We start from the raw sequence: 25173 nt of genomic DNA, 5'->3' as shown, positions 1-25173 counted from the left end.
TGCTGATTTTTAATGGAATCTCTTATCTTCACTCCTGTGTTCCAATGGCCCTTTATCACTCCCATCACTCCTATGTTCCAATGGCCCTTTATCACTCCCATCACTCCTGTGTTCCAATGGCCCTTTATCACTCCCATCACTCCTGTGTTCCAATGGCCCTTTATCACTCCCATCACTCCTGTGTTCCAATGGCCCTTTATCACTCCCATCACTCCTGTGTTCCAACGGCCCTTTATCACTCCCATCACTCCTGTGTTCCAATGGCCCTTTATCACTCCCATCCCTCCTGTGTTCCAATGGCCCTTTATCACTCCCATCACTCCTGTGTTCCAACGGCCCTTTATCACTCCCATCACTCCTGTGTTCCAACGGCCCTTTATCACTCCCATCACTCCTGTGTTCCAATGGCCCTTTATCACTCCCATCACTCCTGTGTTCCAATGGCCCTTTATCACTCCCATCACTCCTGTGTTCCAACGGCCCTTTATCACTCCCATCACTCCTGTGCTCCAACGGCCCTTTATCACTCCCATCACTCCTGTGTTCCAACGGCCCTTTATCACTCCCATCACTCCTGTGTTCCAATGGCCCTTTATCACTCCCATCACTCCTGTGTTCCAATGGCCCTTTATCACTCCCATCACTCCTGTGTTCCAATGGCCCTTTATCACTCCCATCACTCCTGTGTTCCAATGGCCCTTTATCACTCCCATCACTCCTGTGTTCCAATGGCAAGTTGTGTTCACTGATCCAAGTTTAAGTTTTAGATTGATGGTTAGAAAACCCTTTTGCAGAATACTTTTTTTCAGGTACAAAGTGCAATTCTGGTGCAAATTAGCACAAGTAGTGCTTTTGCCATAGCAACCAAGAAAGTATCTCTGGGTCACTAACTTCACTTTCTTACCATTTTTGCACCAGGATTGATCTTTACTTTAAACAGAATCCTTCGTGGGGAAGGGGCAACAAAGTGCCCACCATGCCCAGCCTGGAGGTACCCCAGGGGTATTTCAGAAATGTTTTTTTATGTGCTCTTTATCTTATATTAAAATTTTTTTCATAATGTAAGAGTTTTGAAGACACATTTTTCTTTACCCAGCTTTTGGGATTCAGATTGTTCCTCTATCTTTGTGTTTCATAGATCAAATTAAAATGTCTGTTTTATAGTATGTGTCAGTGTCTATTATTATTATTTTAATAATATATATATATATTAAATATTATTATTGTGATTAATATATATATATATAATTATTATTTTATTATAAAGTATTATGTTTCATGCATTAGAAGAAGAATCTAAACCCAATGTATGGATATTGAAGCGATCGCCGTTCTCGAGCTTCTGGTTGGGGCTTAGTTGTGTAGTCAGTTGTGTCATGTTGTTGGTGACACTTTCCGGTTCGCTCTGAACAGGCTGCCATCCAGCCAGACCGTGGAGCAAACAGGGGGTGCTATCCTCGGCTGGCATCAGACCCCCCCTTATACGAAGCCACGTATTGCAGAATATAAGAATGCAGCATGCAGCTTCCGTACGGATCGAGGCAGCATCCGTATAAACGCAGTTATGATCACGTGAGTTCTTATGTGAAACTTTACGGTAAGTGAAATCATTATGTCTGTATACGTGGGAATAATAATGGGGTTTCTGTCCCTTTAAGGGTCATTAAGCTAAAGCATCACCTGCTTTATAAAAAAAAAAAAAAAAGCCAAAACAGAGCCGGTACAGGAAAAATCTTAGTGGTTTGGTTCAGTAACATTATATCTTTCTACTGGGGTCATGAGAGGTCAAGCTCTCACCTGGGTCAAGGTTTGGGTGAATTTATGTCTATTTGGTCACTTTGTGTCTCCTTCTAGAATTCTAGGTCCTGTTGATGTCTTGAGTCGGTATTACCGTCACCAGGTGCTGCAGAGGGTTTCGACGTGGATAGAGGACAGATAATTTATTTTTAACTGACAGCGCTACGGCATCTGCCGGCGCTATATAAATAAATGTGATGTAGGTTCCGTCAGCAAAAGAATCGGGTTGCAGTCAATCCCCTGGATCTTTATGAGCTGGACTTAGTGAATACGCCCAATGGTCCCCCCTGGCTTCTTTCCAATGCCACAAACTCACATAGGACCCACAGATTCCACCTAACGGTAAAACTCCACGGAGGAAATGCCTGAAACTATTATTTAGGATTCCCGTAAAAACGCTCCTTAGCCGGACAACCCCAATCATCCAGCAGAGACCAAAGCGCTCACGGGAAGTCCTGGTATTTATTGTGCCTTGGACGGGATCCAGGAAAATGTTAAACTTTACCAATTTCATGCAGAAAACCGCACAGCGAAAAATAACAAAAAATTAAAAAACATTCACATATCCTATATTATACTATATACAGTATACATATATATATACCGTATTGGCTCAAATATAGGCCGCACTTTTTCCCCCCACTTTAAGTCTTTAAAGTGGGGGTGCGGCCTATATTCGGGGTCTAGCGCCCGATGCCCGGGACATGCAGTTCCAGGCGCCGGGCAGGCAGCGGGGTTAGGATACAGATCCCCCGCAGCGGTGCAGGGGACCCGCATCCTACTCCCCGATACACTCAGACAGCCTCCCCTGCCAGCACTTCCCACGGGGGGGGTGCCGGCAAGGGAAGTGTTATGTGTAGATGTCCCCCGCCGGCCCTGCAAGTGGCAGCATATGTCGGGGGGGATAGAGTGGCAGCATATCTCGGGGGGGTACATTTTCGGGACAGAGTGGCAGTATATCTTGGGGGGGGGGGCAGAAAACTTTTTCATTAAAAAAAGCACCTAACTTTTAGGGTGCGGCCTATATGCGGGTGCGGCCTATATCCGAGCCAATACGGTATATATATATATACAGTATATACCATATATATATTTCTATATACACACAGTACATATATATATATATATATAATGAAAGCGACATATAGAAAGGTAAAATGAACATGTTATTAAACCAATTATAATCATCTATGTTATTAAATACACAAATATTTATATATTATTATCTAAGATGAGTTCGGCTCTTAAAAGAAACAAAAAAAATACTTTTGGCTTAAAAGGTAATCGTTACTGAAAAAAAAATTAATCCGCTAGGTGGCAGCCTTGCACTGTCAACAAAAATATTAACCCTTTCCTTACCAAAGCTTTTTAGCACCATACGTCCGGGAGCTATTTTGTCTGTGGGTTTAATCCAGATTCGTATAGCGCTGCGGCAATGGGATGCAACGTGTTTTCTTTAAATTCTTTATTTATTTAGTTATTCTTTTATTATTTTTTTTGCCTGTTTTTAGCACAGTATGGATGGAGATCCCTTTAGGTATCACTCATTCATCTTATGTATGCCAATGATGTCACCATGACATCACTGAGCTCACTGTATTCTTAATTTTTACTGATTTGTTGATGATTTTTATTTGTCACTTCCGGCCCCCCATCAACCCTGCACTGATCCCACCAGCAGGGGGAGCAACTGGAGATCCAGTCTCTTCTGCCCTCCAGTGGCGGTGATTTCTTGGATCTCCTAGCGTATTATCTAATTTTGCAGACTTTCATGTATTTTGCATACATAGAATTGGGTATAAAAGACTGACTGATGATAAAGTAAGCAGGCATTTATTTTCTCTGTGTTGTTAATGGTGTTTGCAGTCACTCTGAATCGTGTCTACGCAAACATTTTGCATGAAAATTTGATAATGAATTTGCTGACGGATATTTATCTTACTGTACAGCTGTCCCTCGAATAACGTTGTTTTATTATAGTGCTGATGAGAAAACACTCCCACTCACTCTCACCAATACTCCCACTCACTCTCTCATTGTCTCCCTACCGGCTGCGACCACTGCTTCCATGTCACGGTTTCTTTTCCTCTTGCATCTTCTTGTTCTTCTTTCTTCATCCGCTTCTCCGTAAACCAGGCCTCCCGGCGCACTTCGCTAAAAAGTGGAGTCACGGGACAGCCTCTGCCCAGTAGTTTCTCCAATCGGTGGAGCGGGTGTTCCCAGAGGCTCCGCCCTTTTATAGCAGCGCCCTGGGAGGACAGTTCATGGAGACACTGAAGACAGAAAAGAAGCAGACGAAGACAGAAGAACGAGAAGATGCAAGAGAAGAAGCGGAGCTGCAGGAAAGGTGCCCCCCCCAGGTTAAATCCGTCTATTTCTATCAATATCCACCCCTCACCCCCAAAACCTGATTAGTCTTTTCTGAGAATTTTAATCTAGCAGATCATTCACTATTTTAGTTACCTTCAATGAACTCTCTCCAGAACATCTATGTGCTTCTGGAGATGGGGGAGCCGCCGTCTTGCTGTCCCATCGCATGGTTTAAATATCCTCCTCGCCCTGAGATATCTGTGATAATAGCGTTACGGAGGAACCTGCGCGGCTGGAAACAATCTCTAGCGCTAGAGGCTCATGCGCCGTCCGCTAAAACAATGCGGGGAGAGAACAGGAAGCGGCTTACAACATCCTGCTTGGCCTGACGCAGGCAGAGAACAGGAAGCGGCTTCCAACTTCCTGCTTGGCCTGACGCAGGGAGAGAACAGTAAGCGGCTTACAACTTCCTGCTTCGGATGCCGTCTTCATGAGAAGCGGAGTGGAATTTGCATTAAAGATTCAATATTTACAAAAAAAAAGAAAAACTCAGTAAGAACACAAGGGATGGATTTCTGTGCCGCTTTAACTCATATGTGATGCATTTGCAGGAACGCCATCTTTACTGAGAGACGGCGGAATCTGAAACGAGGGGCAGAATGAATAAAAAACTATTTATTTGTAATTTACCCTGAAAATTCTAATGAAGAACAGTTTGTTTTTTAGCGGACACATTGTTAGCGGGAATTTGCTCGGAATTCACTTGTTATGATGTCGTTACCCAGAGCGGCCCGTTAGGAACACGTGAGCCTCTTTTAGCGTGTGCTGCATGTCTTCATACCCGGCATACTGACAGGCTTCCCCGAGGCCCAGCCAGCGGAAGTCTTGGTGCTCGTCGGACAGCTTCACTTCCGCGTTCGAGTCGTTCAGCTCCGCCAGCCAGTAGACTACGGTTTTGGGCTTCTGGTTGACGTTATACTTCAGCTCTTTCCGGAAGCCGTCCACCAGCCGGAAGTGGTTGGGGTGAAGACCAGCCTCTTCCTCCGTCTCGCGCAGCGCTGTGGTCAGATCATCTTCCCCTGGGTCCACGTGGCCTAAAAATACAAAAGCATGTCAGCTCTTAACCCCTTCAGTCTCCTATGGACGTACCAAAAAACGCATCCCAAGAATTCCCTATGGGCGTACCGGTACGTCCTGCCCTTCTTGCAGCCTGGACTCTGACATCGCCGGCTTTCTGCTGCCCGATTATTATCTTTTATTTATATAGCGCCAACAATTCACGCAGCGCTTCCTATGTAACAGCTTCCGGCACGAACATAATTTAAAGATTATAGAGGCATGCATTTATATTTGCTGTCTTTATCCCAATGTGACTTAGTCTATTTAAAATCCTGGTACTAACATAAGGCCCCCCATAACACTGCTACCCCCAATACATTTCTGCCCTCATAAGCAATACTCTCCTACTCGATCCCTACGTTCTTAAGGCTCTCCTCCTCAATCATCACCTCTTCCTTTTCACGTCTACAAGATTTCACTCGAGCTGCCCCCATATCTGTGGAATCTCCCCCCGAACCTTCAGCGTTCACCCTCCCTCCCAACATTCAACAAACATCTCAAAACCCACTTCTTCAGAGAAGCCCCCCATAACTTCCCCGTCACTGATACCCCCCACACTACCTTTCACCCATCACTGATACCCCCCCACACTACCTCTCCCCCGTCACTGATACCCCCCCACACTACCTCTCACCCATCACTGATACCCCCCCACGCTACCTCTCACCCGTCACTGATACCCCCCCACGCTACCTCCGCTACCTCTCACCCGTCAATGATACCCCCCACACTACCTCTCACCCATCACTGATACCCCCCCACACTACCTCTCACCCATCACTGATACCCCCCACGCTACCTCTCACCCATCACTGATACCCCCCCACACTACCTCTCACCCGTCACTGATACCCCCCACGCTACCTCTCACCCGTCACTGATACCCCCCCACACTACCTCTCACCCGTCACTGATACCCCCCCACACTACCTCTCACCCGTCACTGATACCCCCCCACACTACCTCTCACCCCGTCACTGATACCCCCCACGCTACCTCTCACCCATCACTGATACCCCCCCACACTACCTCTCACCCATTCTCTGCGCCTTATGTTTGTCACCCCATTCCCTCTAGATTGTAAGCTTGCGAGACGAGCCTCTCCATCTAATGTATCGTTTTTGTCTTAGTCTCATCTTGTCAGACCCCTTGAATATATGGATTGTATTAAGCGCTGCGTAAACTGTTGGCGCTATATAAATAAAAGATAATAATAATAATAATATACCAGCCCAGAAATAAAAGGCAAACAAGCCTCGTGCCCCATGTCTTCGATCATTTGCCCCCCACCCTCGTGCCAGCGCTTAGATGTTTTACATTTTGGGGTCATTGTGAAGAATGATGCAGAGGAAGTGAGCATACGAAGCTCCAGAAGGCATATTAGTGTCTGGAGAGATAGAAACACTCGTGCTCCAGCGCGTGTAATCGATACGGAGCCAGAAAGTTGGGTCTTTCCATCCCTTTTCAACCACAAAAACTAGCAAGACGTGTCAGGAATTCTTACCCAAAATACCAATGGGAGAAATGCTTAATATATGCGAGTGTAACAGCTGCGGGGGGTATTTATTCACGGGGCCCGGGATTGAATTTCAGATTTTAATCATTCTGCGTTGGAGGCTCTTTAAATAATCTCGGGAAAGAGCGAAGGGGAAATACGGTGAAATCCACAGCAAGAGGCGCATTCTTTGTAATAAGGACACCGCGGAGGGACGTATGGGAACGGCCGATGGATAATTCGCTCGGCGGCAGATCGGTGGCGCATGTACTATACTCTCTAGGGGCGGATAACCTGTTTAATCGAGGACACGTACCCAGCACACTCCGTTGTCAGGGCTGGTTTGCTTTGAAACAGACAGCGAGATATCAAAGACTTTTTCTATAATTTACTGTGTGATAAAAAAGTTTACATTTTTTACGACGTGTCCATTATTTTTGGAAGAATACTTTCTCCTCCAACGGTTGGCAGCAAAGGAGGGCTACTAAATTAATAAGGGAAATGGAAGAGACAAAAAAAAAGCCCCGCACACCGGATGCCTCCAAAAAGGGTAAAAGTAGAACATTCCGGGCTATAAATGACAGAATAAACCGTAATATTTTACAGCTTCTCGATCCCAGGGGAAATCTGATTGCATTTTGGAGTCAATAAGGAAATGTTTCCCCCTAAATAGCTTAATTGGGTTTTTTAACCTAAATTACACTACAGGACCTGGAATGACCCTTAATGGTCTAACCAGTGGCCGATGGGAGCCGCGCATGTCCGAACATCTGTGACAATAAGCTTTTCCGAGGTCAAGGTCACCTTTAGGAGGGGTCCAGTGGTGAGCGCCGTACGAGGTCTGTAGAAGCAGAAACTCAATATCATCCACGGCAGCAGCTGGGATTCCGGATTTAATCCTCCTGAAGATGATCAGACCGCATGCTCTGACGGCCATTCTACCAGAGCCTGAAATTACAAAGAAATGGTTTTACATATATATTTCCTTTTTTTTTATTTTTATTTTTTTTTTATTATAAAAAAAGAGCTATTTTAAAACTATAACCAAAAATTAGAACTCCACCACTGATTTAAATGACCTCACAGCAGGAGTGCACGTTAATGCAACATTCTTCAACGGCAGGCACCAAAGGGGTTAAAGGTGCTGTTCCACTTTAACAGAGGTGCTGTAACCCGCCAATAGGGATGCCCATGAGATCATTAAATTAATTAAATTAAAATCTCTGAGTAATTGCCGATTTTATTTAGTCATTGTAACAGCGCTACAGAATCAGCCGGCGCTATATAAATAAATGTAATGTAACAGCGCTACGGAATATGCCGGCGCTATATAAATAAATGTAATGTAACAGCGCTACGGAATATGCCGGCAGCTATATAAATAAATGTAATGTAACATCGCTACGGAATCTGCTGGCGCTATATAAAGACATGTATTGCATATGGCTGTTTTAACGCGGGTCCCACGGATTCCTATGATCTTTTTGTGGTCTTTGTTAGAAAGTCTCCCCAGACATCAAGATACCCTCCGCAGGACCGCTGCACAAAATGATTGATTTAAATAAAGGGTTAAATGCAGTGTGATCATGCAGTACCCCCCCGAGAACTGGGCCTGATCTCTTCTTGTTCCAATAAACGAGTAAAACTTGCGATATTATGGTTACAATTCAAACAGCACTGAGCTGGGCATTTACAGCAAAGCTAATGAAGTCCATTTCCCCCCACAGACCTTATCTGAATGGTCCCACTGGGTGATTAAACAGAGACATTCTATCGATTCTAAGAATATAGTGAATAAAACACCTAAATACATACAAACAAAAAATACCAGTGAGTTCCGCCATTAACAGACTTGCTTTCTGGCAGCAAGACCTTTCAGACTCAGTAAGGGGGCGAAAATCAAGAGGGAAAGGATTCTAAATATCATACAAAACAGATCTGAGACGCTCAGCCAAGAAGAGACAGCCACTCGAGAGCCTGTCCCGCGGTGCGTCTGCCGCTTGGGCGAATCTCAGGTTTTAGCTCAATATGTATCCACATTATGGCTACTGCTTTGGGGTCACCCAAGGACACATAAAAAGAACAAAAATCCATGAATTACGACCACAGCACACAAACAGTTACTGGATTGTGTCTCATATATATATATATATATATGGACAAAAGTATCGGGACACCTAACCATTACACCAACAGGGACTTTGATGACATCACATTTTAAATACAGCAACATTAATATGAAGTCGGCCCCCCTTTGCAGATATAACGGCTTCCGCTCTTCTGGGAAGGATTTCCACAGGATTTTGGGGAGTTTCTGTGGGATTTTTGCCCGTTCTTCCAGTAGAGCGTCTGTGAGGTCAGGCGCTGATGTTGGACGAGACGCCCGGCTCGCAATCTCCGTTCCGGTTCATCCCAAAGTTGTGCGATGGGGTTGAGGTCAGGGCTCTGTGCGGCCGCTCAAGTTCTTCCTTCCCAACTCATCCATACACGTCTTTACGGAGCTTGCTTTGTGCACCACTATACGGACAAAAGTATTGGGACGCACCTCAATCACAGAAATCAGGGAAATCTTAACGTTTCAGCACCATTACGGACGACGCTCGGCTTCCAGCTTTGTGGGGACAGTTTTGAGGAAACCCTTTTCTATTCCCAGCGTGACTGTCCCCCGACACACAAAGCAAGCTCCATAAGGACATGGCAGGATGAGTTTGGGAAGGAAGAACTTGAGCGGCCGCACAGAGCCCTGACCCCATCAAACACCTTTGGGATGAACCGGAACGGAGAGCCAGGCAACTCGTCCAACATCAGCGCCGGACCTCACAGACGCTCTACTGGATGAACGGGCAAAAATCCCACAGAAACTCCCCAAAATCTTGTGGAAATTCTTCCCAGAACAACGGAAGCCGTTATATCTGCAAAGGGGGGCCGACTTCATACTAATGTCTGTGTATTTAGAATGTGATGTCACCAATCCCTTTACATTTGTTCATATAATCAGTGTGACAGACAACACACACACACCCCCCCCCCCCCCGTACGGCTGTAATCTCATTAATTGTTCATGATCACAATTACAGCTCAGGACGCCACTTTAACCCTTTGGCTGCTAACGGAGAGGGCATTTATTCAATAAGCGCTGGGGTAAAGGTTTAAATCGACCCCCGGTAGCCCGAGGGTTAATATAAATATTTCAGCAAGCTCTCTGCAGCTGTCATGGTGCTCACCCTTCCCCGGAAGCGCACACCGGCCGGCCTGACACGAACAGAGCTACAGGCGCCCGCGAGGACCAATCCTTCACGTGCGACCTATTGGTGAAGCAAGTCTCGCCCACTGAGTGCGCTGATTCGCTGCTGTTGGGTGCAGGCGCGAGGCGGCGCGCGATCCTCGCTTCCTGTGTTTAAACTGGCGGCGCGGCGTTGCCATGGAGACCGCCCCAGCTGCTACTGCCCAGACCGCAGGGTGACTGTTGGTGTCAGCGCGCGGGCACCGGGGGCAGAAAAACATGAACGACGAGGCAAACGTATAAGGATCAGACAGGCGTTCTGGGGTGGCAAGATAAAGGGGGTTGTTTTTTTGGGGTGTAGGGATAGTGAGGGGGTCACCTGAGGGCAGTGGGGGGTTTCCTGAGGGAAGTGGGTTGCTGTGATACAGGAGCTGAGAGGAGCCCCCCGGCTGACGTGGGTGATATTCCGTGGTAAGTGCTGTTATTATTCTGAATGACTGATTTTATGGCGCCATCACATTCTGTAGCGCTGTACAGTGGTATATACAGTGTGTGTATCTCTGGCCAGGCTGGGCTAATGTATGTCACAAAGCGTTATATATATATATATATATATATATATATATAATTATTATGTATCGATATATGCAGCGCCACCATATTCCAAAGCGCTGTACATTGTATTAAACTGTATATTAATTGAAAATACCATTTCACTTGTAACATTCTATCAAGTTACGCGAAAGATAAAAAAATGTATCCAAAAGAAAGCTTAAATGAACAGAAATGTTTGCCTGTTATATATATGTGTGTGTATATATATATATATATATATACTGTATATCTTATGAAGGGTTAACCCCAGTGAGCGTCTCCTGGAAGAAGCCGGTTAACTTGGTGTAAGGATTAACCCCGTGTGGTTACTGTATTTTGCCCCTGTGTGTATCTGCACGTTATTTTGGGGGGTTATGTATAAAAAGTTATTCTGATGCATTTTTTAAGGGGTCTTATCTCGTTGATTGCATCGGCCGTGGCTCACGCCGCCCCAGGATCGCTTTTTATACATAATCTCCAATATTGCCAGTAAAATGTTAGATTTACGAGCCACTCTAGTAATAATTAATGCCCTTAAATGTTGGATATAGGGTTAATTGAACGCTCTCTAGGGGCTTATTTACTAAAAGAGGAGCTGGCTGGCTTGTGTGCTGACAATCTAGAGAGATTTAGTAAATGTGGTAAGGATGGACACCTAAAAGTTTGCATCCATCTCTGTTACCTTGACATTGAGGCCTTTGGGTATAACCCATCCTTCCCCATGTCTGCATCCAAACACCCCCCAGCCTGGGTAAAGTCCACCCTGAACCCCACAACGAGAGAAACCCCCCAGGAACACGTGAACACGCACAGTGACGTGTATGCCCCCCGGGTAACATGTGAACACGCACAGTGACGTGTATGCCCCCCTGGTTAACATGTGAACACGCACAGTGACGTGTATGCCCCCTGGTTAACATGTGAACACGCACAGTGACGTGTATGCCCCCCGGGTAACATGTGAACACGCACAGTGACGTGTATGCCCCCGGGTAACATGTGAACACGCACAGTGACGTGTATGTCCCCCAGTCAAATGTGAACACGCACAGTGACATGTATGCCCCCCTGGTTAACATGTGAACATGCACAGTGACGTGTATGCCCCCCTGGTTAACATGAGAACACGCACAGTGACGTGTATGCCCCCCGGGTAACATGTGAACACGCACAGTGACGTGTATGTCCCCCAGTCAAATGTGAACACGCACAGTGACATGTATGCCCCCCGGTAACATGTGAACACGCACAGTGACGTGTAGATACCCGGTCAGGACGTGTCCCCTGGGAAGACGGGGCCAATTACATTGTCTGTCTCGTAGAGAAGGTAATGATGCAGAGAGGTGTTGGCATCGGATGAAAGACGGACTCTCTCTATATATATAGAAAAGTAACGGGTTAAAGGGACGCGAGAGGATGGACTCTTATGTTAAAGGTTTACCTGCCTCGCTCGATGTCCTTCTCTATCCCGTCTTACCTCTTCTGCCATTTCCCTCTGCCCCCCATCCTATCCCTTCTCAGATTAGGTGGCAGATTAGACCGCTGGCGTGTGGCGTGTGACGTGTGGCGTGACCCGAGTGCAGGAGCGGTTCTAGAACACCTTGATCAGGTACAGCGCTGCCTCGTTTTGTCGGAGGTGTCGTGTTTATGGAGTAGAAGCTTGGTTGGCATGACTTGGTTGGGTAGATGTTTTATCGCCTGGACTGGTCCGTCTCCTTAACCTTCATCGATAACCGATCAGCAAAGTAGCAGCGCGTGCCGAGTCTTACCTATCAACCAATCAATAATTTATGGTCAGGCCAGATCTGGGGTGTGTAGGAGGAGCTCGTTATCGTTACACGGGATGTCTGGAGCGCCGTGTCATTGACCTCGGAGAATGTCAGGCTCTCCCCGGCTGTAACACGATAGCCATCAGGGGGTCTTATTAAAATAGCTGAGACCGGTAGAGGGGAGTGGCGTGCGCCGGCGGCCACTCGGGGTCCGTACAGCTGCTGTCGGGGCAGCTGCCGGTATCAGCTGCGAGGGAGTGTGCGCTACGCACCCGCTGCTATAATAAGAACAGCGAAAGAAGGAGATGGCGTTCACTAAGGCAGCCGACGGCATGCGTTTGTTATACACTTTCCAGGTTCCGGGGCCCTTCCTTTATGAATCCCCTCCCGTCACTTTTAGACACAGATGCAGAATGACTTAGTGAGACGGGGATGTTGTAAATAGAAGCCCTCGTTGTTGCTGTTGATCCGTACATTTGCTCGCGTGCGTTGTGTTTTTTATGCTGTGCTTTGGGTGACCGGGGCTCTTGTAATAAATGGGTTTATGGGACGGACGGGTGTTGCTTCGCTGGCTGTGGTCCGGTGTAAACCTCCTTCACCTCCTTTAATGTTTCCCAATAAAACAAGTCCATGGAAGTGCAGATCAGTAAATCCGTGAGCCACGACGCCATGCCCTGTCTTAAAATCGGACTAACCCAGTCCTGGCGCTCAGCGCCTTTTATTGCCCCGTTTCAGCTCCTGTCCCGGCGTCTGTATTAAAATCCCGTTTCTACAAGCAGCAATGTGTCCTCTCTGCGTGTCGTGGCACATCACGCGTGTAAGTAATCCCCCCTGCCGGGTCGCGTCCATGCGAGCGCATCCCGGCGCAAAGACCGCTGCCGTTCTCTTAAGATCAATGCATGTCTTTCTCTGTAGGTTGGTGATAATTCCACGAACAGATATGGGATTCCGGCTCGAGTGCCGTTCAGACTTGCTTTTAATACACGTGGACTAAGTTATATAATAATTTATATACACGCAGATATATATATATATATATATATTCGGTTCTCTGGGACCGAAGGGTTAATCTTTCTTACGAACCAGAGATCGTTCCACAAAGATCAGAACAAAGCAGGAGTCACCAGGAACCAAATGCTGTAACCGTCTCATCGATAATTAATAAAAAGTATTATTAAAAATCCCCCAAAAAACATGATCATCCGGCTTTCAGGATATTTAACTTTACAAACTTTTAATCAATTAAACCAAAATAAACTTTTCAAGAAAATATTCATTTTTATGATTTCTTAATTTTTATTATTTTACCAGTATTATTATAATAATTAAACAAATATTGACATTAATATCTGCCTAACGTGCTAAAAGACCTATGTGCCTAACGTGCTAAAAGACCTATGTGAAGGCGCTGTAGCTATTCCTTAGCACCGATCACCTGTTCTATTCTACTGTCAATAGCTGATATTTTTCATTATTATTGTATTTTTTACCTTAATTTTTCTTCTTCTTCTCCTTCGGCAAAGTGAGCTCTCGATTGCGGGAAGATGGCGTCCTGCCTGTTCGAGTGTCTGTGCGAGGCGGATCTGGAGAAATACTACCCGCATTTCATGGCTGTGGGACTGCAAAGGATTGAGGAGCTGGAGAAGATAACAATGAAGGATTACTCCACGCTGGGGGTTCACAACATGGAGGACCGCAAGCGCCTCTTCCAGCTTATTAAAATCATCCAAAGTGTGTCCGAAGAAGACCGGACTCCTCTGCAGCCCGGCTGCGTGTACCTGCAGCCCGCAGCGAGCCGCTCCGCCACCCGACGGCAGCTGCAGTTTGATTCTTCCCTCGAGATGGACAGAGGCGCGTTTTCACCGCCTCAATTCTGCAGCTTGTCCCACGCCTGCTGTCCGAACCCGCCGGGACCAACGGACCCGCCGGCGGAACCTCATCACGCCAGGAAAGTCCCTCCGACAGAATTACATGACGATTCTTCCTACGCCGCAAAGACTCCTAAAGCTGGCAAGGGCCCGGCCGCCGGCATCGGTGACAGCGAGGTCCCCGTTGTTCACAGGGTCACCCATGTGTCCGGGTACAACTACGGGGTTCCACAGACGTGTTTAAGGTAATGACGGAGGTGTGCAACCCGATTCGCCCCACCGCACCTACGCGGCTTTACCCACCCAGGGGAGCTTGTCTGGCTAGAAGGACCCAATAGGTTTAATGTAATATTAAAGTCCACGAGACAAAACCTCTCGCCTAATCTCAGTGTGGGGGATAACCTCACAAAAAGTACAAACATGCAGGCACGTGTGGTTGAATAGTATGTCGCATAACACGCGTGTGTTCCGGCAGGTCTGGCGCATCTGAGAAAGAGAGTCCTTGGACACAAACCGAGAAAATCCGAGTGTGCGTCCGCAAGCGCCCTCTCGGGCTAAGGGAAGAGAGACGGGGAGAGGTGAATGTGGTTACGGTGGAGAATAATGAAACCATATCCATTTATGAAAGAAAAGAAGCTGTTAACCTAAAAGAATATGTTCTCCAGGTAAAGGATATGTCTGCAGGCTCCTCCACGTCCAGCTGAAAACAATGTGTATTTGCTTTAGAAAAGGGAAAAAAAACAGCCAATCACAGTAAATATATTCCATCTTTATGTCTTTTTATTAGGCTGGATAGTGTCAAAGTTAATTTGGGGTCAGTTTGGCTTTTCTTGCAAAAACAAGGAAGTTTTGTCCATTAAAATAACATGAAATGGATCAGAAATCCAGCGCAGACGGGGTTAATGTTGTAAATGACTATTGCAACTGATTTTTAGTGGAATCCCTTATAGACGCACAGAGGCCCTTTATCACTCCCATCACTCCTGTGTTCCAATGGCCCTTTATCACTCCCATCACTCCTGTGTTCCAATGGCCCTTTATCACTCCCATCACTCCTGTGTTCCAATGGCCCTTTATTACTCCCATCACTCCTGTGTTCCGACGGCCCTTTATCACTCCCATCACTCCTGTGTTCCAATGGCCCTTTATCACTCCCATCACTCCTGTGTTCCAATGGCCCTTTATCACTCCCATCACTCCTGTGTTCCAATGGCCCTTTATCACTCCCATCACTCCTGTGTTCCAATGGCCCTTTATCACTCCCATCACTCCTGTGTTCCGACGGCCCTTTATCACTCCCATCACTCCTCTGTTCCAATGGCCCTTTATCACTCCCATCACTCCTGTGTTCCAATGGCCCTTTATCACTCCTGTGTTCCGATGGCCCTTTATCACTCCCATCACTCCTGTGTTCCGACGGCCCTTTATCACTCCCATCACTCCTGTGTTCCAATGGCCCTTTATCACTCCCATCACTCCTGTGTTCCGACGGCCCTTTATCACTCCCATCACTCCTCTGTTCCAATGGCCAATATTCCTGTTTTCTATGAACACAGCTGAGTGACCCCAAACTTTTCATTGGTCGTGTAAAATATGTAATTTTCTGGCAATCGTTGATATAGATGAATGTTTTGTGCTTCAGTGTTTACTGTAAAAGTTCACTAAAGTTACACGAATACCCCTCGGACGAGGCAGCTTTTTTTAGTTTTATTGCAATAAAGGGAGATCTTTTAGGAGGTCCGATGAACATGCGCAGCGCTTTACTGTCTCTATGCACTGAAGGATTAAACCGTATAAATCCATAAGACAGAGGTGTCAGAGGGGAATCTGCTTTTACAATAGTACTTTTTAGGTTTTATTTCTGAGTTTGATGTTTGTTTGAAGCACTGCGGTATTCGAGCCGTGATCACCCCACTAATGGCAGGGACGTGAATGCTGTCCGTGTAGCCGTGCTCTGCTAGTAAGCGCAATGAACCCTTTCCTCGCAAACCGAGGTGTCTTAACTCGTGTTCCTGTTATTGGTTATTTTTGATACCGTCGGTTTTAAAGTTATCGGTAATTTTGTATTCTTCCCTGTTGTAACAGCCTCTGGAATCTGCAAGCTCTTTGTGATATAATAAGTGTCTGAATATGCGGTCGTGTATGAGGGATCAGGGGTGCAACTAGAAACCATGGGGGGGGGCTGGTGCAAAAATTGCCCCCAGAGCCCCAACTTCAACAGCTAGCCCCCAAACAACTGGTCTGTGCCTTCTTTGCCCCTTGCTCCCCCTTCCAACATATAACAAATGTAAACACGCTTACACAAATGACACACACTTACTCATACTTAGTAACACACACTCCATCTCACCCCACTTACACATCCATGCTCAGTTTCACTGCAGAGTCACATGACCCCAGTAGGCTCCTGTCTCCCCGTGCCGGTTCAAAATAGTGTAGAAAGGGCCCTGAACGGGACTGCAGACCCCTCGGCAGTGATTCGTCTGCGTCCGACATCTTCAGTATTAAAACGTATAAGATCTCTTACCGTCACCGCGTGCAATAATCCTTCACACGGTTTGTTAATCAGAGAGGCTGTTCTTTCAGACTGTGATTCATTTTTGCAATATACAGAAAAAGGGCAGACTTTTGGCACAAATTTGTTCCTTTTCCGCACTTTTAAGTTGTTTATTCACATTAACAATGGAACCGTTTTGTTTTTCAGCACGTGTTTTACTTCGATGAGGTGTTCAGCGAGAAGCTCGGCAATCAGGACGTGTATCTGAAGACCGCGCATCCCCTGATCCAGCATGTGCTAAATGGGTAGGAAGAAAAATCTCCAGCGTCTTCTTCACACGGAGGACATGCGTTATTTGGAGGATTTTAATCATGATATTTTTTCCTGTCAATTACTTGGTGGCTTCTTGGGTTTTTTTTTTTACTTTCTTAAAGCAAAGAAGAATTTTAGGATTTGGTTAGTGGGTTAAACATGAAAGGGACCCTCCAGCCGTTATATGCTTATGACGTAACCTTTTAATTGCTGTTTTTCGCATTCAAATGCGTAGAGGGATCCCATCACGAGGGAATGTGGGAATGTAAAAGCTATTGTGGATCCGTTTGCTGAAATTTGGTAGGGTTGGGGGTCAGCCTCTCAATAGCTTTATTACCGATGTTGTGTTGCTTTTTATTCACTGGCTTTTGTCCCCGTCCCCCCCCCCCCGCAGAGGAAACGCTACGTGTTTTGCGTACGGCCAGACCGGGGCTGGGAAAACGTTCACCATGATCGGTACTCCGAAGAGCCCGGGACTGTACGCTCTGGCTGCAGAAGACATCTTCGAGCATCTGGACAGCAGCCGCGCCAGGAGCGAACGCTGTGTTTGGATCAGTTTCTATGAGATTTACTGCGGGCAGCTTTACGATCTGCTGAACGGGAGAAAAAGGTAATATACCCCATCTCCGACATGCAGTACCCGCCTCGACCGGCTGGACAAACCGTGAATGGCTGAGATTCACTCGTTCGCTTTCGTCTGCGCAAGTAAAAAATTTAGTTGAATTTTTTTACAAGCTTGAGCTATCTGATCAGTCGTTCCCGAATCGTTCTGTACCTTAAAACCACAAACCAGCTCCGTGAAGAAAGCTCCTAATATAGAATAAGAATAGAAGCGGTTGGAGAGTGTAGACTCGCCCAACGTAGAAAGTGTCGAGGAACACGCAAGCTCCCGTGGTCAGCCTGCGCAGCGATCTGAATTTAAACTTGCTTGGTTTGTCGAAGGCCGGATTTAGTCTGTAACAGAAGTGAATGGCGGCTGCCAGATTCCGTTAAAACCTGATCCATAATACGTGTGACGATAACGAAGGGTGTCTGGTTCTCTCCTACAAGGGAAATACGTTTTATTGTATGCAGGTTGCAGGGCGTCCATCATATGGCTGGTGTTTGGGCTGGATTCATCCGCTGTCTATCTTAAATATAAATGATTCCATCGCTGACTTTACTAAGATTTTATCCAATAAATCTTTGCATTTATTACAGTTAATTTTGCCATTTTTTGTGTCCATTATTTAGGCTGTTTGCAAGAGAAGATGGCAAGCATGTGGTGCAGATTGTGGGACTGCGTGAAGTACAAGTCAGAAACGTGGATTTACTGCTGGAGGTAAGTGACCGACAAGCCCCGATCAGCAACATGGATCCGTAGGTCACCCTCGGAGTCAAGCAACGGAGAACGGCCTGTCCCATCCGATCCTTACATTACACAATAAACATGTTTCTAATGTATAATACATCAGAGGGATTATTCTGTACTAGAAATGAATTGGGTTTCATTTTCTGTATATCACTCTGCTTTAAGCATCAATTTCTTCTGATAGAATGTTTTATAGCCGTCACGTCATTAAGTCCCATTGTTACTATTGGGATTAGACTGCTTTTCACGTTTTGTACCGGAGGCACTTTGTATATATCATACTTGGCTGTTTTTTGGCTCGGTGATTTAAATGAAGCCGTCTGTTGGGTTCGGGGTATCTGACGGATCCTTCCCATTTCTCCTGTGGAGCGTAGATGATCCTGAAGGGTAGCAAGGAGCGAAGTACGGGGGCTACAGGTGTGAATTCGGATTCTTCGCGCTCTCACGCTGTCATCCAGATCCAGATGAAAGACGCCGGAAATCGGAAACTGGGACGGTGAGAATTCATCATGACTTTACGTGCTATCCTGGCAATGTAAATGGAATGAAACCTCTTTCCCAGACAGGTCCTCGATGCCCGCGTTACACAAAGCGGTAACTTTGTAGCAGGTCATTGAACCGATGATGTTTAAGGTAATCCCGACCCATTAACTTTCCCTTTGTTGCAGAATCTCGTTCATTGATTTAGCCGGCAGCGAGAGAGCCTCTGATTCCAGAGAGTCTGATAAACAGACCAAGATGGAAGGAGCTGAGATTAACCAGAGTCTGCTTGCTGTGAGTTTCCAGTTCGTCCGGCACTTGGCAGGGGAGCTCCAAACAGATTTTTTTATTACAAATCGTATAAAAAAATTAGCTTTCCAAATATTTTCTTTTTGTAAAACAGTTCTGGTTTTTGCTCTCTTATCTGAGCCCAATCTATTAGACTAACAGCCCAACTCCTTATCATACTGCCTGCGGGAAACAATAGAATGACCCAGTCTTAATCACACAGTCGGATACTCTGACTAATGAAAGTGTATGGGAAAGGACTTTATTAGCATTGCCATAAAGTGTGGGGTTTGAGCCAGGAAAGTCACCCAAAATATCACATGACTGACAGCAAATAAATTCAACTTGTAACAGATTGAGGCAAAACGAGGTTAGTTCGGTGTTCACTTTCTGTTGTATACAGCAGCTGATGTGATGCTGCAGGAGAAGTTTTACTTTACTCGTTCAGATGGAATCGAGAAGACGCCTCTGAGAGCCTGAAAGCTTACTTTACATTTTGTCCCTATTATAGGGCTCCATCAAACCCTCATATTGATTTATTAGTTGTTGTATTGCAATGATTTCATTTAAGGCGATAAACAATTAGGGCATATTTTTCATGTATTCCAGCTGAAAGAATGTATCCGGGCGCTGGATCAGGAGCAGGCTCATACACCTTTTCGGCAAAGCAAGCTCACTCAGGTAATGGTACCACCTGCCCATGCGTGACGAATGCCTGTACCCGCTGTGTACGCTGTCAGCTCCCTCCCCTGTTCGAGGGTGCTATGGAAGCCAAGTAATGATATGTGGCCAAAATACCCTCCCGCTATTATAAATCAAAGGAATGAACACCTGGTCTTTTTGAAGCTCCATAAGCAAGATAAAGGAATATTGCTAATAGGATTGCACATGGGAGGATAAAACATGGAGATCTTTAGAGACCCAGTGTGTTGGAGTAATCCACGTCCACTCCTCCTCTGTCATTGATTATGAAAGGTGTGTTTTCTTTAACACAGAAGCTTGTTAGAGTCGGGTTTATTATTATCATTATTATTTATTGATTTATATCGCGCCATCATATTCCACAGGACTGTAAAGTGTGGTTTATGATGTCATGCTACTGCAGTGTTGGCTAAGAGAGAGAAAAGCCACGGAGCTTGAAAAGTATGGCCATTTTTTCTCCGTTGGTTGCAAAGAGTGAAGTTCTTGCTTCAATAAGATAGAGGAACGTTAGCTTTAGTTAAATGTCATTAGAGGATTGGGTTAGAGCAGAGGCACTTGGGATTTTTGCTAACAATCAGGGGGTCACATCATTGTTGCGCCAGCAATGTTCAGGTCACATCCGAGTCATGTTGGCCGAATTGCTAGTCCCCCCGGTGAAATTGAGTATAGCATCTTTATTACATTAGGAGTCACCTTGTGGAACCTGCCCCACGTGTCTGATGCCGGATTTCTTTCTCTATAGGTATTAAAGGACTCGTTTATTGGGAACTCCAAAACATGCATGATTGCTAATGTATCTCCGAGCCACGTGGCTACTGAGCACACACTCAACACCTTGCGCTACGCAGACAGGTGAGTGAGGAAGTAAGAGTAAAACATCGGCAATTAAAGTATCCGGTTCTACCAAAATAATGTTGCAGGCAGCAGCCACGTCACCCCGTTACCAAATAATGTTTTCTGCCAGGAACGGGATCGGTGACGCCATCAGCAGTTACATTTAAAATGCTCTGAGCGAGAACGATGAAAGTTTTAACTCAGAACGTCACTCTTTATTGGATGACAGGGTTGCATTCATTGGATTGTTGAGTTTATTAGTTCCTGGAGTGATTCAGACATTCTAAAACAGACTGCTCGTGAAAACCATAATAGGTTAAAGGCTGAATTACTTTTGTGATCACATTTAATTTGATTTCTGAAATGAAGAATGAACGGTAGATCCTCGGGTTCAATCGTTTTCCATAAGATTATTATCACCTGTAATAATAACACTCCGGTGCCCCAAGCTTGCTGCCCCCTTAGTACATGCCCCAAAATCCATGGATAGATAACCTTGTCTCATCCACCACGTTTTACATAATTACCCACAACCTTGATTTGTTTTTGTTTTTTTTACCTTGGTTCGGAAGTATGTTTTTTTTTCTGCTCACCTCACGCAATGTTCTTATTTGTAGGGTTAAAGAGTTGAGAAAGGGGCTAAAATGTGCTGCGTCTTGTGGCAGCCGCACCAGAGCCGCGTGCCCGTCCCCGAAGCGCGTGCAGAATTCATCTTCAATGCTTGGAGAAAAGGTCTCCCCGAAGAAAGTGAAGCTGGGATCGCAGACCACGTCAACCTCAAACAAAGTAAAGGCCAAGCAATGTCCCTCTGTCTTCCATCCCACCAATGTCCCGCTCTCGTCCACCCCAAAGACCCAGAACAAGGCCAACGGTTGGAAAGAAAACCCCAGCCAAGCTTGGCTGAATCACGTTACTCCGGTTAAAGGTGCTGTCAGGCCGGGAAACGCTGGGAAAAAGAAAAGCGAAAACCAAACGAACAATAAAAATTCTATTGAGAGTAAAACAGAGATAAGGAGTGAGTTAAAAGGGTCAGAGGTGACCGGTAATCCTTCTCGGAGCCAGCAGAGAATCCAGGCAGTACACCCAGTGCAGAAGCCAGCCGTCCCGAGCACTGGGGTGTCCTTCAGAGGCCAGAACTCTCAAATACCTTCCTATGAGGATGAAAGTGCGCTTTACAAAGACCCAGAAACAGATTCGGGGTGTTGGGGTACCAAATATCCACAGCAAACCGACAGAGAGCAGCATCTGAGATCTTTCCACCAACAGTTTCAACATCCGCCGATTCACCAGCAGAACCTGCGGTATCAACCCCTGGAAAAAGTCTTGGATCGATATAAATCGCGGCAGGTTCGTCTGGATGCCAGCAGAAGCCCCAACCCCCACCAGCAGAGTGAAGGAGCGCTCCTCGAAGACCTCGATGACAGCGACTTCAGCGAAGACTCCTTTTCATACAGCTCCACTCGTAAGAAAGGCAGGAAAGAGGAGACCGCACGCGAGAGGCTTTCATTTTTTCTACACCAAAGGCCTCCAGGAGCGGAGACGACAAAACCAAAAGACGAACCAGGAGACTCAACCTTTAATTTGTCCCAAGAGTTCACCCGGGTCTGTGGCTGGACCTGTGGAAACAGCTCTGCAAGTTTAAAACATCAGGCTGAACGCGTTGACAACGAGCAGCCGTGCTTTTGGAGCTCCGGGGAAGATTCCTTCAGTGTCCGTAATTCATCAACGATCAGTAATATACCCGAAAAGCCTTATTTGTCTCAGGAGGACCTAACAGGTCGGTTAAAGAAACCAACCAATCAGCCATGGGCACACAACCTCATACAAAGCAGGAGTGTTCTTCCTAGCGATCTGTCCTCCTTACATCAGGAAAGCGATCAATCTATTTCTATTAAGGGTACAGAAGAAACAGGGGAAAATGTAGAAGACGCGTCTGAAAGAAACGATGAGCATTATGACCATCAAAGCGCGTTACTCGAGTCCAGCTCGGGACCGATGCCCCCGCTGACAGCGTCTCTTCTGCAGGGTAATTGGTCGGTGGAACTCATGCGGGGTTTCGGGACTATGGGGTCTTCTGAGAGATCTGGGGATGTTTCTAAGAATTTGGGTTCCGACAAAGCATGGACTGGGGGGGCTGATCTGGATCCTGCCAATAGCAGCGCCGATGACAAATCTGTTGGAAAGAACATATTTGATTTTGTCCAGCAGGTGCTTCAGCAAGATGAATCGGTAGATCTGGACAAGTCCCGCCAGGTGTGCGGTGCCTCGGAGAGTCGCAGTGGTGGCTCTTCACAGTCAAGTCTAGGACAGGAATTCCGAGACAAAATATCGACTCTGGAGGCAAATCTCAGACTCTCGCCAGTATCTCGATCGAGTGACACCCTCAGCGGAGACTCTTCTCTGGACTGTGCTAGACACGGCGAACCCCCGGGCGTTCTGCACTATGACGCCGATACCGAGGAGAGCCAAGTCAAAATGAAGGCTCCTGAAAATACTCCGGAACGCAACGAGAAATGCAAAAGCAGATGTCAGGAGGATTCTGGAGACAGGAAACGGGCGTCTGATGTTTCTCCAGAAAACACCCTTAGATCCGTCACAAACTCAAATCCCGAATCCAGCAGCCCCACTGGGCCAGGGGGTCTTCCTCCGTCCGATTGCCACTCCGGAGATTTAGAGAGGAAATCTGCAAAAGTCCCCTTTAACCTGGACTTTAGAGAAAGTGACCTGGAGGACCTCAAATCCACATTCATGAAATGTACGCGGCGAGGGGCGCGAGAAGAACGGAACCCATACTGTGCGTCCATCACCAGGAGCCCTAGAAACACACCAGCCGAGAATAGCCATGCGCAGCCTGCAGATGCGCCGAACCCACCCGCGAGACCCCTGGATAAAGCCCAGTATGTATCGATAAAATGCCAGTCTGGTCTGGGTGGTCCCCAAGGGGTTTCATTTGGTCACCGGAGGCCTGAAACACTCAGTTTTAGTTTTTTTTTTACTACGTTTTTGATTAGAACAGAGCTGAGCGAGTTTAATATATAATCAGCACCTTAATAATGTTCTAAAGTTACTTGTATTAATAGTTTCTGGATCGTATTAATATCTTAAAGACTCGCGCAGTTTGTTCTGGCGTCCGAACAAAAATCTTACACGTGACGCCAACAATATCATTGCATAGAACCCGCAATGCGATGTTTTCCTTCGCTCTGATTTTAGAAAGAATATCTAATAATAATAATAGTCTAAACTGGGTTGTCGCAAGCAGTAGACGTGAGAGCGAATCTGTCACAGTTACTAAGCGTGTGTTACGGTGTTTACAGAAAGCAATATAGATGTAATAGAAACCCACCTTCACTTCTTGTTCTCGGGATTTGCATGTTTATTCCTCCCCGGTAAGTTACTTACCTCCTTTCGTGGAAGCTGTTTGGCTCTGGCAGCTTTTGTAAGAGCCAAGAGATTCTGCTGATCAAACAACAACCGCACGGTACAGGATTTTCTAGGAAAGTAGTAATGCGAACGGCCATGAAGGCCGCGGGGCTCGTTTTACGGGCGATATCAGCGTCTTCAATGTGTTTTAGGGAACTCGTGGTCCGGGCGCATCGGGAACAGCTGGATGACGTGGCGGCCTTGTGTTCCAGAGAGGAGCTGCTCTTGAGCCAAGTCACAAATTCAGTAAGTGAACACAACGCACACGGGCTTTCCTCCTAAGGCTGTGGGAAGTGGGGCGGAAAACCGCAGGGGCAAAAGTAACCGTAGGAACCGGCAGGTATATTGGGCTGATTGCAAAAAACTACGGTAAAAGCACATGGGGGGGGGGGGGTTTAAAATAACGTATAAGGCTACGTGTTGGAATTCTGTATATATTGTTTTAAATACATAGCACAGGGGTGTTTAACCTGCGGCCCTCCAGCTGCTGCAGGACTACATCTCCCATTCAGCTAAGGGGCTGGCTGAGGAGGATGGGAGATGTAGTCCTGCAGCAGCTGGAGGGCCGCAGGTTGGACGCCCCTGACATAGCAGTTTCTGAGGCTCTACGTGAATTACCAGCTCGGGTTCTGATCGTCTTCCCTTACAGGACTTTAAGGAATATGTCGCCAAACTCGACGAGCTCCTGGTGCTGAAATGGAAGTGTATCCATGGCATGCGTGCGCAACTGCAGCTCTTCATGGCCTGTCCCCGGAGCGGAGCTAGCACCGACCGGGCGGGAACGCCCCAACAGCCGCTGTAGGCGATATTTCAAATAACAGCCTCGGAAATCAAGGTTCGGCTCATGAATTCGCGACGGCAGAACAAACGACTATATCGAAACAAAGCGCACCTTTACATCGTTAGGGACATCTTGGTGAAACGGTGAGAGGTCATCTTACACGCCTCACCCTGACGTTAAGCAAGGAAGACAGCAAATTGTTTCGTCTTTAAAAATTTTATACAAATATAAAGTTTTTTTTTTCTACTGCTGTGGAAACCAAGCCTCTTAACCAATTGTCAGGCTTTGCGTGTCAAATGACTACAGGTACAAGAGAGCGTTCGCTGACAA

General features: G+C 46.4%; 2 protein-coding genes across 2 annotated transcripts; one reads left to right on the top strand and one right to left on the bottom strand.

Moving 5' to 3' along the window:
- Nucleotides 1–4884: 4884 nt before the first annotated feature.
- Nucleotides 4885–7658, bottom strand: LOC149276626 (bis(5'-nucleosyl)-tetraphosphatase [asymmetrical]-like). Its single transcript, XM_089503407.1, has 2 exons — nt 7526–7658; nt 4885–5201 (listed from the first exon to the last, which is right to left on the bottom strand). The coding sequence occupies exons 1-2, from the start codon at nt 7656–7658 to the stop codon at nt 4885–4887; spliced, it is 450 nt and encodes a 149-aa protein (XP_089359533.1).
- Nucleotides 7659–13851: 6193 nt separating this feature from the next.
- Nucleotides 13852–24864, top strand: LOC149276625 (kinesin-like protein KIF24). The gene is made up of 12 exons (XM_089503406.1): nt 13852–14420; nt 14651–14840; nt 16880–16977; nt 17379–17594; nt 18218–18305; nt 18710–18831; nt 19004–19109; nt 19713–19784; nt 20548–20657; nt 21257–23536; nt 24215–24308; nt 24712–24864. Exons 1-12 carry the CDS (start codon nt 13852–13854, stop codon nt 24862–24864), a joined length of 4098 nt encoding a protein of 1365 aa, XP_089359532.1.
- The last annotated feature ends 309 nt before the right edge of the window (nt 24865–25173 follow it).

The sequence above is a fragment of the Sceloporus occidentalis genome, unplaced genomic scaffold, assembly GCF_023333645.1.
Source record: "Sceloporus occidentalis isolate IW3139 unplaced genomic scaffold, rSceOcc1.0.p SCAF_232, whole genome shotgun sequence".
Lineage (NCBI taxonomy): Eukaryota > Metazoa > Chordata > Lepidosauria > Squamata > Phrynosomatidae > Sceloporus > Sceloporus occidentalis.
This window is presented reverse-complemented; position numbering and strand designations above follow the sequence as displayed.